The sequence below is a fragment of the Drosophila biarmipes genome, chromosome X (assembly GCF_025231255.1).
Source record: "Drosophila biarmipes strain raj3 chromosome X, RU_DBia_V1.1, whole genome shotgun sequence".
NCBI classification, from domain to species: domain Eukaryota; kingdom Metazoa; phylum Arthropoda; class Insecta; order Diptera; family Drosophilidae; genus Drosophila; species Drosophila biarmipes.
Window position 1 is genome coordinate 15,274,493 of NC_066611.1, and position 17,076 is coordinate 15,291,568.

The 17,076-nt window shown below is 38.5% G+C and overlaps 2 protein-coding genes across 11 annotated transcripts in view; both read left to right on the forward strand.

The window, feature by feature from the left end:
• The window catches only part of LOC108032084 (neurobeachin), a 191,716-nt gene that overhangs the window by 37,544 nt on the left and 137,096 nt on the right, over nucleotides 1–17,076 (forward strand). The gene's annotated exons all lie outside the window — the stretch shown is intronic.
• Nucleotides 11,173–12,275, forward strand: LOC108032140 (proteasomal ubiquitin receptor ADRM1 homolog). Its single transcript, XM_017105979.3, has one exon. The coding sequence runs from the start codon at nucleotides 11,246–11,248 to the stop codon at nucleotides 12,215–12,217; it is 972 nt and encodes a 323-aa protein (XP_016961468.1). The 5' UTR covers nucleotides 11,173–11,245; the 3' UTR covers nucleotides 12,218–12,275.

The following is a 17,076-nucleotide window of genomic DNA, read 5'->3' on the forward strand; positions in this document are numbered from 1 at the left end:
GTGTTTTTGCGAGTGTGTGTGTGTGTGTGTTGCCTAGTGCAAATCTTCCCCAACTCCTTTTCGCCTCCTCGCAGAATTGTAAAGAAAATGTTATTAAGGATTTTCTATTATATAACAAAAAGGCGCACTAAAAATACACACACACACACAGGCACTGAGAACGGAGGTGTATCTGTGGGAGGCGCATTAAGCACTTGACATATACACGCTTTGGAATTGCATCCATCCGCCATCTTCTGCTGCCCGCATCTTTGTGACGAAGGGTTCTGGCAATACCCTATACAAAGGTCATCAAATTTCCCAGGTGAACATTTGGTTTCGTTTTTATTTTAGACCTTTAAATTTACTGTGCGACCTTAAATCACAAAATTCAGACGTAAATTGCTCATACGACACGTAGGCCAGATTACATTTTCAAGCAATTATAAAGTTTGCCAGCATTTCGTATACGTGACAATCTAAGAAATGGTTTTCAAATTTTATCAGATTCAACAGAAAGCTATTTATTTTTGGCAATGAAAACAATATATAAAACTTTCTGTTTCTAAATGCATATGAAATATATACAATAATCGAGCGAATTTCGATTTATTTGATCGATATTATCGATATTATCGATTATTCGATTTTTTAAAATAAATAACTTGTATTTAGAATTATTTCGCCATATTCTATAGTAATTTTCTTTCTACAAATAAAGGTAGCAAGATAATTAGCTCGTTACTTAAAATAATATCAATCTATTTAATCGATTTTTTCGATAATTAGACTTTTTCCAGGCTTCTGAGTACTGGTTTCACCTAGCTAGAGTATTTTCAAATCGTTTTTCAACTGCATTGCGCTTTTCACTTTGGGCTCAGGCATTAGACGGGTTTTTCATCTACTTAGTTTTCAGCGCCCCTCTTTCCTTTCCTCACATTCTTTTCCACTGCAAATGTGTGTGTGTGTGTGTGTGTCTGTGTGTGTGTGTGTTTGGGTGTGTACGTCAGTCAGAATGTTGACAAGTCGATGACGGTTCCTCTGGGTGTGTTTGCGTTGCGTTTGTGTTTGTCCGCTTTTCCTCTGTCTCTGTCTCTGTGTGTGTGGGTGGATGGGTGCCTCAAGGTTCAGCGGCGAACATTAGTCAAGTCAACCCAAAATGAGCGACCAAAAGTGGCGCAGTCAGGCAAAAAGGCTCTCGTTGCAATGACTGAATGAGTGAATGAATGAATGAGCGGCTGACTGAGCGAGCGAATGCGAGTCCGAATGAATGACGAAATGACGAATGACGCGACTCGCCGACTGACTGACTGATGCTGGGATCCTTGAAGGAATTTGCCAAAGGACACAGCAGCAGCAGCAGCTGGAATGCATATTTCTTCGTCCTGAATTCAAGCTCTCACTTCCTCTCCCGACTTATTTTCATTTTACCTCGCGATTCTTATTTCGCCAGCATCCTCCTTTGTCACACTCTTGAAGAATGTGATGACACACAGCGGCACAGTGGAAAACGTTGCAAGATGTTGTAATAAAATAGCTCAAGGAATAAAATATATGTTATCATGGAATTCAAGTACTATAGAAAAATATCTGTTATTTTTATTTGTTTTATCATTCCGCATTTTTAAGATTTTTTAAAATTTTTCATCGTCATTTTGTTAAGTTAATCATATATTTCATAATTTGTAAAAATGGAATTTTATATTTTTCATATTCATATATTTTAATCACAATCCTCTGATTTCATTTTACAATTTAACCCAACTTGAAGTCTCTCTACTTCAAATAAATGTCTGCCCGGGATGTCCTGACTTCGGCCATAAACATGTTTTCCTTTTCATTTTATTATTATTACATTTTCTGCAACGGTTTTCGCATTTTTTTTCCTTACACTCCCTATTTTATTTTTATTATATACACAGCAATGCTGTACTTTGACTTTAACAATGTCAGCCATTTTGTTCTTTTGTGACGCCCTTGTGCAAGGAGAGGCTAAGCGAAATGCAGTGAACATAAATACCATGACTGACACGGTTGGGTGGAAAATGGAAAGTGGGTGGTGGGGTGTGGGTGGTGACAATCCGGCCTTTCTCGAGGGTTAGGCAAGTCGGTGGCGACCGGGCGGGGGTGGTGCAAAATCCGGTGCAATCTTCTTGAGCAATTCGTAGTTGGCGTCGCGCGAGTCGATTCATCTTGCAGGGGCTAAGGAGTACATGCCTTCGTTACGCATCCTTTAATTGAATATTTATCTTGGCCTCTGTAGGAGATCAAGTGCACGGGAAAAAACAGATATCAAAGTAAATATCGTGACATTTTTTGTAATAAACCTTTAAAGTTTCAGAAAAAATTAAATAAATGTGTCTAAACGTAGGCAACATGTTTTGCAAGGCGATAAACTTTTCTATTGCATACTTCTAGGTATATTTTCGAGTTATTTAGTTTTAGATGTCATGTAAGGTGTCCAAAAGTATGCAAGAAAACTAAGAAAACCGACTGTCCTCATTCTTTGCATACTTCTAGGTCCCAAAATTGCGTTTCAGAACCGTGGTAATGATCAACTTGAAATGTTTAATTTATTCTTATCGATTATTATGTAGAAATGTAATGTTGCATAACTTCTATATATATTTTCCCTGTGTACTATGAGCTCTCACTTCCCATTTGTGGACCTTTCCGTGGCCTTATTCACTATCTATTTTTCGGTGGATAGGCAACCTGATTCGACGTTGTCGCGTCCTTGTAATTGCAACTAGAGCGAGTGCGCCTTGTCTGCGTTGTTTTTCGCCATCGGTTATGCATTGTGTGCTGCATGCCAGGCACTGAGGACCCCGAAAAACCAAACCAGAAGACAACCACACCAACCCCTCCCTGCCGGAACCGCCTCTTTTGAAAACCCATATCCTTATCCACGCTGCATATGCAATGCATCTAAATTGCTTTCGAGTTCTGTTTGTTGTTTTGCGGCCAGAATCGCATCTGCTTTGGCTTTGAGATTTACAGCTTTGTTGGTTCCGTCCCTTTGCGATTCATCTCTTTCGGGGGGAAGCCCCCAACGTCTTTCCGCATCTTCCATTCAATTTCTTTTTGCACATTATACGTAGGACTACTGTTCGAGATTCTCCGTATTCTGTGTGCATCCTTGCTTTGACATTTTAAATGTTATTTAATGGTCCCCGGAACTTGTTTGCTGCTGGCGGCTGGCGGCTGCAACCTCCGGAACCTTGGAATCCTCACCATAAATTCATTATTATTATTTTCCCCTCATTCGATTCGGTATGGAGAGTATAGAGAGTGGAGGAAGGTGGCAGGCAGAGTCGAAGCGGTTTACACTTGATTTATATTGGCACTTTGTGCGCAATTTATGGCCAAGCTAAAGATGTTGGCTCTCGGCGACGAGCTTTTCATTTTATTGGTCATTTTCGCACTGTTTGAGCGATTCAAGGCTAAGATATGGCATACATATATGCGGAAAACTCTGGCTATTTATCTGTCTATAGCTGTACCAATTAATTTGATGGGTTTTTTCTTTATTTTTTTGGGGATTTTCCCAAATGAAATATACTTGTAATGGTCTCGTTAATTAAGTGTTTTTTGTTTTTATTGCTGGGTAGGTTTTACCAACTTAATGTCTTTAAGTCGTGTTTAATTTAGGGGAGAGGTAGAGGGATTTATGCACAATCAAACCTGAAGAGCCCGGATTAAATTAAAATTGTTATAATTATCCTAAGGTTGTGGCCCCAACGAAGACCACACCTTGTGTTAACTCTTGTTTTTGCACATTCACTCCAACCCATTTTGGCGTTAATGCGTTTTTTCCTATCGTTAAGTGCACACTCGCTTTTTCAGCCCCATCATCCTCTCGGTTCCTAGTTGCTTTCCCTATTTATCACAACTTTAATCTGTGACACGACTGTTGTGGTAGCAACCATCCCCCCCATTAAACCATCTGCTGAGCTCCACTAACGAACTAAATCACCAACAGGGGGGGGAAAAAAAGTGGAAAATGCAATAAGAGCGCGGTGAGGAAAAAATCCAACAAAAGTAAATAATTAAAAAAAAATAAAAGTTATACAAATTACTGAGGGTCCTTTGGTTATCCCTTCAGAGCGCCCTTTTCAGCTCGCTTTGACTGTAATTAAATGATGTTTATTAAACGTCCACCATTGTTTTTGCCTTGAGCGGAAGTTACAGGGTGCGTGGATGTGGATTAATTTGGTTTTTATTTAGTACTTGCATTTACTTTGATGAAATGTTTGGTTGCTGTTCGATATAATATAATATCCCTTTTAAAATGTCAAAAAGTATGCAATAGAGACCACTCTATTTATTATACTTATTATATTTGATCGGAAATATATTGTAGTATGCTTTAAGACACAATTATAAGTGGTTTCAAAAATCTTGTTGCTTTAAAATATATTTTTAAAAATTCCTCAACATTGGATTGAAAATATATTGCAGCAAACTTTTAGACACTAAAGCTAGTGGTTTTAAAAAACCTATTGCCTTAAAATATATTTTTAGAAAATGTAATTAAAGAATAAATAATTATAATTTTGGATTGAAAATATATTGTAGTATACTTTTAGACACTTGAGTGGTTTCTAAAATATAAGTGATTTATATGGTACACTCCAAATAAATTAGGTATCAAAAGGGTCGTTTCCTTGACTATTAAATCACTTTGAAGCAGCATAAGTTGTGCTGTGGCTCTTGCTGCGCTTTTTGCATGGCCAGCAAGCACTTGAAAGTTTAAATGATGGCAAGACAAACAAGCCTTGTGTATGAATTATATTATATAAGAAGGCGTATATAAAGTGTATATAAAATGTTGATGCCATGTATTTTTGGGCAAAGCAAAGGAAACACACAAAAACCACAAAAATGCCGCCTACACTGGATGCTGTTTTTTGTTGTTATTGTTGCTGTTGGCATTTAGGGCGGTTGTCACGCCCACACATGACTTGCCGTCAAAGGGTTAAGGCGGAATGGTGACGATGGGGGGGAGGGGCTAAGGGGTTAAGGCTAAGGCAGAGGTCGGGTTTTGGAGGTGGCAGATGGGTTGGCATACTGGAAAAGCGGCTACACATCCGCTTACCCTTGCGGCATATCCTGCAGTTTCCTTCCGCCCCCCTTCGGTCCCATTTTCGCCCACCCGCCCCCTCGGATTTCCCAGAGTTTTCCCCACCTGTCAGTTTATCTAACACGCACTCCAGGCTAAAGAGCAACGGAAGGCGGTAAAGTGCCAGGGAAAACAGCAAAAATAAAGGAACACGAGAAACGAGACCAAAAAATACGTAAATTAACAAAACCTGCCGCCAATCATGGGTGTGTGTGTATCTTTGTGGGGTGGAACCCTGATGGGAGGGCTTTCTTTTTTCTTTCTACTCCTTTTTTATGTTTTTTTTCTGTTTGCCAACGGGTTGCAGGATAAACTGAAAAAGCATCGAGATACACTTTCAATTTGACAGGATTCTAGGATTTCCTGGTCACGACGGGTATGGGGTTTGTTAGTTTTCTCGGCAATGATGGTGCGGAAAATATGACAAATGATCGTATAAAACCTAGAGGACATTTTGCAGATAATCAGCAGATACTAACTCATGGAGAGTGAATCTCATCTTACGTGCAGTTTAAGATACTCTAACATTTAAGCATAGACTGATATAAAGGATAGAAGCCAAAACGAATAATTTATATACATAATAAATAAAATTAAAATTTTTGGAGCATTAGATTTTGTTTTAATCCTTAAGAGATTAATCGTTACGATTTGAATTTACTTTTAAATGGTTTTTTTGCGGTCTAAAAGTACACAATCGGTAAAGGATACTTTTTTTATTGATTGATTGATTTCTTGTATTTTTAAGTTTAAAATATTTTGTTGCATACTTTTGGTCACCCAAAAAGGAGATTTAGAGCTTTTTTCTGCTATAAAATCGATATATTCAAGGGTATCTCAGGAATTCGACTTGATTTAGGTAGACAGGACTTGCCCCTGCGTTTGTGTGTTTTTGGTTGGCTCCTTGTGTCGGAAAACAAGCAACAGGAACAACAGAAAGGACTAACTCCTGTGGCGTGTCTGTGTGCGTGACTGTGGGTGTGTGCGTGTCCGTGTTCGTGTGCTTGCCCAAGTGTGGGTGAAATTAGTTTAGGGCAACGAGGCGCATTTTTGAGATTCATAAACTTGCGTGCGTGTGCGAGTGTGTGTTAATTTCAAGTTGACTCCTCGTTTCACTCGTTTAATTGGCCTGACTGACACCAAACACACACACATCCTTATATAAACTAAACATGGAAAATTACACAAAAAAGAAATAAAACAAAAAGAAAGGGAAACACCAAATGAAGTTCATGCTTATGAATTAATGACGCAACTGGAGAAGGACACAAAAAAAAAATTATAATAACAAACGAAGGTAAACCAAAATGGCAGACCTTCGTGGGGGAAGAGGAGGATTTTTTTTTGGGTCTTTGGTTCATCGAACCCCCCATCCGTGGGCTGGACAAAATTTCAATTAATTAACTCATTTCATATTCATCTTCATTAGCCCGAAATGCAATGAAACCGTTCAATTAAGGCAAGTCAATAATTCATAGTTTCTGGGAAGGACTTGAAATGCTTCCACCGACCTTTGTGGCCACTAACTAATTGTTCTGCTGCACTGGCAGCAGTTGAATGCGAGCCAAAATATTTCATTGATTAAAATTCAACGTCAGGAACTAAGTCAATTACAAATGCTAATTAAATTATGGGAATGTCCTTTTGTTTGTCGTCTTTACTCTTGAATTATTCCATGAACCAAATCAAACCTAAATATTAATTAAATATCAGGGTGTTTTTTTATGCTTTTGCATCGTTCACTTAATTAATGTTAAGGACATATGTGTATTAATAAGAACTTTGCTGAGCACTTGGCTTATGAACCAATTTAAATGCATATGTACTTGCAGTTCTCATGTACTTCATCAAGATTTTTACCTAACAAATCTTAAATTGCGACCTTTCGAGATGCTGCGAAATGATTATTTCATGCCATATAATATTTACGGTCAACACTTTATTAATGCTGGGCAAATACTGAGGAAAAAACACAAACTCGCCATATTTGCGGAGCATAAATTGGGGCGAAAAGCGAAAAATATTCCACCACGCTGATGGTTGAAAGTCAAAAAGGCGATAATTTCATTTACAACTGTCACCCACGCATCCACATGCAGTACATATGTGCCTTAAGTATGTATGTGCCATTGATGGCACATCTCCGCATAACATATATACACTTGTTTACCTGCTGCCGCCCAACTGCCCACCCCTTTATTATTATTTTTTGTGTAACCTTTGGTCGACGTCTATTTATTGATACCCGCGAAACGAAAAACGTATAAGGCAGAAAAAGGAACCGAAATTGGGAGTAAAGAAAACCCGACAAAAAAAATGAAACCGAAAATAAAGGAAAATTTCCAAGAAGTGCCTGGGAAAAATCAAGGGGTGGTAGGGCCGACGGGTTGGCAACTGAAGTTAAGGCATTTGTCAACACAACGCTTGTAATTTCGGTGCTTTATCTTACTTTTTATGGCCAGCGAAGGGCATGACGCATACGCCACGGTGCACATTGCCAATTTCTTTGATCTTTTACCTTGTGGAAGTTAGGCTAAATACTCTTAGTACAGGAAAATATTATTTCATTTGACGAGCTTTTTAAGAAGAATAGAATAAATAGAATTACTTAAGAATAGAATAACACGTTATTTTGGTATTTTGTGTTTGGTACAAAGTCAGAAGAAGTTTGAAGTCGTCTCAAGATACTATATATAGAAAAATGGGACCCCAAAACGATCCTTCAAATATCCATAACTTGGATATTTTAATCCGGATTTCGAATGTTGATATTTCTATGAACTTGTAGTTGAATTCTCTTTTATTCTGCACTAAAATATTTATTTTCTAAGTCGATCAAAATTTTAACCCATTTTCATGTTTGATTTTTTTCCAATTCCAATTGATTCCAATGGGTTTCAGTATGGGACCCCAAAACTGCACATCCAAAATCCATAACTTGGGTAATTTAATCCCGATTCCAAAGGTTGATATCTTTTTGAGCTTGTGGTTTAATTCTCTAATATTCTACATTTAAATATTTTATTTTAAAGAGGGTCAAAATTTTTACCCATTTTCATGTTCTATTTTTTCGTAATTCCAATGGGTTTCAGTATGGGACCCCAAAACCGCACTTCTAAAACCCATAACTTGGGTAATTTAATCCCGATTCCGAAGGTTGATGTCTCTATGAACTTGTGGTTGAATTCCCTATCATTCTACATTTAAATATTTATATTTAACGAGGGTCGAAAGTTTAACCCATTTTCATGTTCGATTTTTCCGTAATTCCAATGGGTTTCAGTATAGGACCCCAAAACCGCACTTCGAAAACCCATAACTTGGGTAAATGCATTTCGATTTCCTAGGTTGATGTCTCTATGAGTTTGTGGCTGAGTTGTCTTTTATTCTGCATTCAAATAATTACTTTTAAAGGGGGTAAAAATTGTAACCCATTTCCATGTTCGATGTTTCCGCAATTCCTTTCAGACTGAGGACCCAAAATTCATAGATTATTTGAGATAACTTGTGATCTACGTTACACCCTTGAATAAAATAAAAATGTTGTAAAATATAAATTTGACTGTACCCCTCGGTGTATAACAGAGTTCCTTTCCCTTTTGGGTTTTTACAGTTCTTGATTTTATTTACTATTTGCTTGGCTGCGGGTGTCTACGAGTGGCGACGTAGGTTAAGTCAGTCGGATGCCAGGACACGCTTATCCCTTGCCGTCGACTTGACTTTTTCCCACTTTTTCCAGGTCCCCAACAGTTTCCTTTTCCTTCTTTTTCCTATTTTTTGTCGTATATTTTGTCTTGGGGTCTCAGCTTGTGCTCTCGTTACGGACGAACTGTAGAGAACGCGTAAAGCGTAAACTACAAATTGTTTTGTAGTTGCCTCAAATGCTCCTTGTTCTTTTTCCTTTTTTGTATTTTTTGCTGCGGCAACAGCAATTGGCTTCATTTTTATTGGCATTTATAGGGGGGCGTGGCAGGTGGGCAGGTGGGTAAGCCCCACCCACAATTGGGGCAACTTCGTTACGCTCCTTTTATTTTTATTTTATTTCATACACGGTTTCCTTTTCTTTTCTTTATTTTTTTGCCCCTTCCATTTATTTGACCTCGCCATGTGTGTGGGTGGCTTGGGTGTTTGCTCACGTAATTCCCTAATTAAATACTTAAATTGTAATTGCTTTCGAACTGAAAGCGACGAAAGCTGCAGGAGTCCTGTCATTAAAACGACTATATATACTCGTATATATAGATATATAGATAGAATTGTGTGCAGAAGTCCATTGAAAAGAAATCTAGGTGTGTGTGTTGCTGGGGAAAAGTGTAAAGTGTAAGGTAACTAGAAGATGTGTCTACATCATGCTTTCATTTTCAATCCAATCTGCTTGAATAATTCATCATGAAGACATGACATCGCATCACACACAGCCGGACAAATCCAATCGAATCAACTTTAATTGAATGAAAACAAATCATGGCAATCATGTTGACTCTAATCCAATTAAAATAAACGAAAATATTTCAAATACATCTAAGATGATTTTGATCGATTTAGATGTGTCCAAACCAAATTGAATTAGACAACATTTTGGGGAATAAAAAAGTTGAAAGTGAGCAATATAATACAATTTCGGTAACTTGTTAAAGCAAACTTTAGTCACTAAGAAGTAATTATATTTCCATTCTTAAATGACAAGTAAATAAAATTAATAAATTCAATTAAACATAGGCTGAACAAGAGCTATCCAATGGGAAAAAATATATATTACAAATGTTAATTCAGTTGGTTTTTAAAGTAGTACGTTTGAAATCATAAAATATATTTTAAAAATATTTTTTAGATAAATTAGATAATTCAAAATAATAAATAAATAAAATATATGGAATAGGAAATATTTCCCAACATGTCTGGTAGCTAAAGTCAGTTAGTTAACTCAAACTAATGAAAGCATATGCCCTATAATGTATCATATTTAGATGCCATTAAAATGCGATGTAATTGCAGGGCCAGAAGCTCTGGTGAGTGACTACCTAACTGGCTGGGTGTCCGTTAAGCCATATAAGTCATCGCTTTAATTTTAATTGCCCCCGTCTAAGCTTACTTTGCTAACGCCTCTGTTGACCCAGGACCTCCGGCCACCGGCGATTTTCCTGTCTGCTCCTTGAACTTCTTTCCTCGTGCATCCTGGCCACGTTTTATGTGCTTTTAAGTGTGCAATTAAAGGTCAATTGCCGCCCAGGCTGGACAGCCAAACGGCTCACGCTGAAGTAGCCCATAAATGGGGCGAAGTGTGTGACTAGAGGTGGCTATATAAGCTATATAAATATATATTTATTTTTTCTTAAACATTTACTTTATTGTCTTCAATGTGCAGATATTATTTTGCAACACGAAGGCCAAGCGTCTCACGTGCATTATAGTTTTTGTATGTCGAGAAAAGCAAACGTACAACACTAATATTAAATAAATAAAAAGGTTCTACGTTTATAATAATACATGGAAATTCATAGTGTTTAGAAGAAAATTGTTGGATTTTAAAATCACTTAAAATATGTCTAAAAGTATGCTTTAAAATATGATATTGTTTTTTCTTAAATACACATTTTTCTTAATACACATTAAAATCGCAGGCTCAAAAGAAGACATTTTGGGCTGCTCCTAAGAGACTAATATGAATATATTATTTACTTGAAACTAGTCGTAATTTGATCTACTCCTATATACCAAGTTGAAAACTAATTATAATTTATAATTAAGAGATTATTTACTTAAGAAAACATTTAGGTTAAAGGCTTTAATTAGATCTGTTCCTGGATTATATTAAATAAAGATGTTAATTAAAAAAAAAAAAAAAAAAAAAAAAAAAACACATTAAAGTAGATATTAATTGAATTGCCAAAAATATTACTAAGGCTTGAAAGTCACTTAAATATGAATAAAAGTATGCTACGAAATATTTCTAGAGTCCAATGCAGTCATTATTTTTTACTGCATAGTTTTAGACACCTTTGTAAGTGATTTCCATTTCTTAGTAATGAGTTCAAAAAGCTGAACTAAAATAATTTAAAAAGTCAATAATGGTAGGCTGTTGAAAGTATTTTAAATCTAGAAATCAAAGCACCGGTTTTTGCTTGAAAATTCCCAGTACCATATATGGCCGACTCACAGGCCCCCAATTTGCTCCAATACAAGGTCGGCCGCATGATCCTGCTGGGCAAGATGATTGAGCCCGATGACCGCAAGGGGCTGCTCTTTGTGCGCCGATCCGCCGGCGATAACCAGGTGCACATCCACTGGATGGACCGGCGAACCGGGACCGTTGAATTGGACATTCCGGCCACCCCGGGCGACCTCGAGTTCCGTCGCATTGATCAGTGCAAAACGGGTCGGGTGTATGCCCTCAAGTACACCCGATCCACGCAGCGTTACTTCTTCTGGATGCAAGAGCCCCAGGCGGATAGGGATGCGGAGTTTTGTGAACGGATCAACGAACTCATCGCCACCGGTGCCAGGAAGTGGGATGAAAGCGCGGCGGCCGAGGGAGATGTGGATACGGATGTGGAGCAAGGCACCAGGCATCAGCGTGGCTTCGGTGGCAGTGAGCATCTGCAGGTTCTCGACCAGATGCGTCAAATGCTGGAAAACTCCTTGGCCAGAACGCCAGAGACTTGGCCACCACCAGCTAACCAGACAGACGAAGCCGAAGAAGCAATGGCACCGTTGGCATTTCCAGATCCCGCTGCGGAGATACTAGATTTGGCAACAGTCTTACGTTTTTACGGCGCCGAAGCAGTGCAAAGTCTTCTGATGTCACCCAGAAGGCGGCAAAAACTGTTGGCTCAACTGCCCCAAGATCCTGACGAGCAGGATGCTGATGAGAAGGGAAATACCGGCTATCATGAAGCCCAGATAATACTCGACCATCTGCGTTCGCCACAATTCTACGAAACCATGTCCTACTTTTCGCTGGGCCTGCACTCGGGGATTCCCCGAACGGTGCTGCAACCCGTGCTCAACAACCATGACCATCGCGAGGCCCTGGATGCCGCCCAATCCGGGGATATTGAGCGCTTTCTACGTGTCCTGCATCGCAACGAAAGAGATTACAATGGTCCAACCGATTGAGCCGGAGTGTCTCATAAATAAGTCAAAATACAGGAAAATAAATATGAGTATACACTAAGAGGAGGAACAAAAAATTTAAGAAAAAGCGTACAAAATGCAATAACTGCTTCGCTCCTTGGCCCGTCGCCTCGTCTCGAGTTACGAAGATAAATGAGATGCCATAAGTTAGACGACAACTTGCACAACTCCAGACAAAGACCAAGCGGATAAAAGTGTGCTTGTGCTCAACAAAAAAAAAATAGAAGAAAATAAGTAGCCAGGAAAAAAGGCACACTAAAAATTGATATAAAATACACCAAATACAAAAAAACGCAGAAAGAAGCCAGGCAGCAACGATGAAAACAAAAGAGGGAAATTTCTCAAATAAAAAAAAAGAAAGAATAGTTGTAAACTATGGGGAGTACTTAGGATCGGGTTAGTGCGGCTGTGGGGATCCAATGTTTCAGTTCTTTTCGAGTTTAAGAGTTCCGGGCCCATGCGACAGCAGTTTTCTTCTTTGCCTCATTTGTATGGCGCCTGGCCTGTCGTGTCCTGTTCTTTGTGTCCTGGCAGGACCTCCTCCTCGCTCAGCCCATTTTTAGGGAAAACTTTTTCCACGTTGTTTTAATGAAACTAAGTGAGCGGCAAAATGGTGGGCAGCGCGGGGCAGTGTGAAGAATTGTGCCAGGGTTTTGGGCCAGATAAAGAATTCAAAAATACTGGCCTGGAAGCATTTTCACCCCTTCTTTTTTCTTTTTATTTTGACAAGAAAAGAAAACTTAAGAAACGCAAAATGTTCAGAAAGTTGTTGCATTGTGTTGGAGTTGGGGGAGGGAAAGTCGAAAGTGGAAAGACAAGAAAATACTGACAGAGAAAAAGCAAATTTGACGTTTAGATTCTGCCCCGTTTTTGCTCTGTGGGAGTGCATTTGTCATTGTTTAGTGTGACCAGTGCATCTTATGACTCATTTTGAATTTAGTATGGCAGCACTTTGCTTCTAAGGAAATTGAATGCTGCTCAAATTGATGCAAGCAAACTAAATTTGCATTTAATTAATCGCATGAAATATGTAATTTGAATACATACATTCCTTCCTTTGTGCATTTGTCATTCGTATTTAGTGTGACCAGCGCTGGAATGGCTGCACTTTGTTTCCAATATAACTGCACTTTTTCCAAACCAATTGATTTAAATGAAGCAAACTCAATTTGCATGACGGCTTAAGCGTGCCACTTGCACAACTCGCTTGAATTCCATTATACCTTCCGTGAATTCCCCGCATTTAACCAACTAAAACTAATAATGCTCCCCCACTTGTTCGCCTCCTTGCGGGGGGCCCACATTAAACTTAATGGTAAACGGCATTGCAGAGAATTGCCATAAAAATTACTTAAAACCCAACCAACAAGGAGCTTAAATATGCCGCTTATTGATGTTCTCCACAACGAAGCAAATGCAATAATAGTTAAGAGAAAAGGGGCCAAAAAAGGCGGAAGGGGAATGTGTGTGTGCGAGTTGAACTAGCTCTTTAGCCGCTTTTCCAGCTCTCGGCTCCCAAACTCCATTGCCATGCCCGTTCCCATGCCCATTCGCATTCGCATTCGCATTTCCATGTCCATGTCCTTTTCCACTTTTCCATCTCTCCAGCTTTCTCTCGACTGCTATGCGTGTTGCATACTAATTTCAAAAATTTGCCATTACATTTGTACTTCGCACTGTGCTCCATGGCACTACTACTACATACTACACTCTACTACAACTGGTGGGGAAGCCCCTCCACACTGCTTCCACACTGCTTTCCCACCCATTCTCCACCTATTTTCAACACATTTTCCTGCCCTTCAGCTTGTCGGTTTGCTGCCATCTTGAATTACGTAAACACAAACACACACAGCTTTTGGTGCTTGATAATCAAGCACACAACTGAAGCTGAAGCTGAAGCTGGATCTGGAACTGAAACTGAAACTGAAACTAAAACTAAAACTGGCAAGGACCAAACAGAAAGGAGCATGAGAATCCTCGGGTAATTCACACACGAAATTGCCGGAATTTTTGCTGTAGTCAAAGGTGAAGCAAAAGCATCTTAGCCACACATGCAACGTATACAGTCCTCGGGTGCAAACAGCCAACATTTGTTGCTCAATGTGAATTTTCATTCTGGTGCTAAGTGTAAATAAAAGTTGCCTCCTTTTCTATTCGATTTTTTTTTTTTTTTTGCCAGCAGGCAAATTGGAATGCCCAAAGAATTTTTCACCTCATTGAGCTATCAGGCAATTGCTAAGTCATTTTTGATGCTATTAAATTATATTCTTTAAATTGATTTTTAAAAAATTAGAGATACATTTGATATAAAGTGTGGCATAAAAATGGTTCCTTTTCAAATTTAAATATTTTTAAATTTTAAAGTACATTTTTGGAATATTATTACTTAAAAAGGAATAACCATTTTCTTGCCCCCTTTTCTGCTTGTTTTTTTCTAAGTGTCAAACATTTCAATAATTGCCACTTTGTTATTTTTAAAGAAAAAACAAAATAAATATGTGGTAGGCATCTCTAAGTAAACACAGCAAAATACCTCTTGGTAACGATTTCTTTTTCGCCCTTGGCTTAATTGAAAATTTTCCACTTTGAGTTCTGGCAATTGCAAAAGCCAAAAACATTTGATTAAGTTGATTGCGAAAATTTGTGGAATTTGTGTGCCGCTTCAATGGGGCTTCTAATCAAGATTTCTTTGAAGTGCCTCGAGCCAAAGTCGAAAACTTAAAGCACGTGTCATAATTGTCAGAGCCACAATGCTTTGGGAATGCCCCATACATATAATAAAATTTATATATCTAAACATGTATTTGTATCAGATATATATATATATGCGATGATGGCGCATGCTGCGGCAAACGGAAGTCGCACAGACAAAGCAGCATAAAATGGTAGACAAATGGGGAAGGCATTTGACATTGACCAAACATTGTCGCATTAAGGAAGCGCACTGGCCTCAAGCATATCCTTACCAGAAAACACCCATCGAGAGGTGGTCGAACATTTCCTCTCATCGATTCGCAGTTAAACATGTCTTTTGGGATGTTTCTGAAAGTATTTCCCTTGAATTGCAGCAAACTATAGATGGGAGAGCGTCGATAAATTATCGATAAATTTGCGTTTGCCTGATTAATTGATTTCGAATCGATATTAAATAATTATAATAAAATTTAAGACAATGACTGATTCAAGATCAATTCAATATCAATATATATTTATAATTATTTAGTTATGAATTTTTATTCTTATAAGTGAACATTTTTAAAGATAATACTAATGATAGTTATAAATGCTGTGCCATCTCTAGTGCCAAAATGTGAGATATAAAAATGACGGCAGACCGGAAAAAAAGCTGCCAAAAAGGCCAGCGACAGTATGGCTGGAAAAACCTCTCCCCAAATTTTCCTGTCAAGCTACCCCTCCACCCCTTGCTTCTGAATTTTCCGCCACCCTCTTTTAAGTCACTGGCCTAGTTCGCATTGAAGCCGCAGTCCATGAGACAATAACTCACGAAGTGCGGCGAGGGAACCAACGGAAGCCGAATAAAAATCAAATAATAGCGCAAAAGCTCTACCCTTAAAGTAGAAAGTAGAAAATCAAGGATATAAAAAAGAGGAGTTATCGGGAGGAAAAAGGGCCGGCAGACCCTGTCCGAGGGACAACAATAAAATGTCGCCGTCGAGCTTTGTTCGCGTCGCCAAACCAGAAAGTTAACCCAGTTGCAGGGAGCAATGAATAAATTTTCCCGAACCGAAGCTGCGAAACTTTCTGTCGCGCATCCCAGCCAAAGGCCAAAATAAATACTAGTAGTAATTGAAAACGCGTCACAAACAAACTGAAAAATCCACCAAATTATATTAATTGATAGCAGAGGTTTTTGAAGTCACTACTACTATGTAGAGAAATAACATTTTAAATATATTTTGCACAAAGTTTCGATTTAAGCCAACAATTACTGGGAGCCACTGAATAACTTTGACCCCCGGCTGTCGTTCTGGGTTTAAGTGCGGCGCTCGATATGCCAGATGAAGAGGACAAAAGTGCATTTAACAAATTAAAATCGCAGAAACCACGGTCCCAACGAAATGGCAATAAAGCTCTCTGGGTGTACGAAAAATAATACAAAAAAAAGAAAGGAGAGCAAGGGAGAAATGGCTTTTTTGGGCAATGTCCAATAATGATGTTGTTGCCGGGTCGGGTCCTCGGGTCTCGTTTCCCGACTTTTCCGACTCTTCCGACTTTCCCCCGCCTGCGAAAACGCAATCCGAGCCGGAACTGACACGCACAAAAGGATATGCAACATTCACTAATAAATTTCATATTTATGTAGAGCACAGAATGCAGTCGACGAGGGCCAAAAGGGGAATATCCGGCGAAATATAAACGTGAAATTGCCGTCCAACCGGAGTTTGTTGTCTGTGCGGTTCGGAATGCAAACATTTGGCAAGGGGTTGCACTCCGCGCCACTGGGAGGGTCGTTTTTGGGCACATCTGACAATCTCGGCAGGACAATAAAAGCGAATCGAGATTAAACCGAAAATCAGCCAGAGAGCTAAATGTCACATAAAAGCGTTATATAGCTCATACATTTTAAATGGGTTTTAAATAAGTAAGCTCCTAGAAGCCAAGAAGTATAGGATTTCAATACTTGTCATTGGCTTTTTGTATTTTTAAAATAATCAAAATAATTAGAAATATTTACTATTTAGCTTTTTGAATTTTTGCAAATTTATTTTTAATAATGATTACTTGGTAAATATTACATATTATAAAAACAAAGAATGTAAGTTGGATTATTCGTTACATAATGTCTTAACAAAAAATATAATACTTACCTACGATTT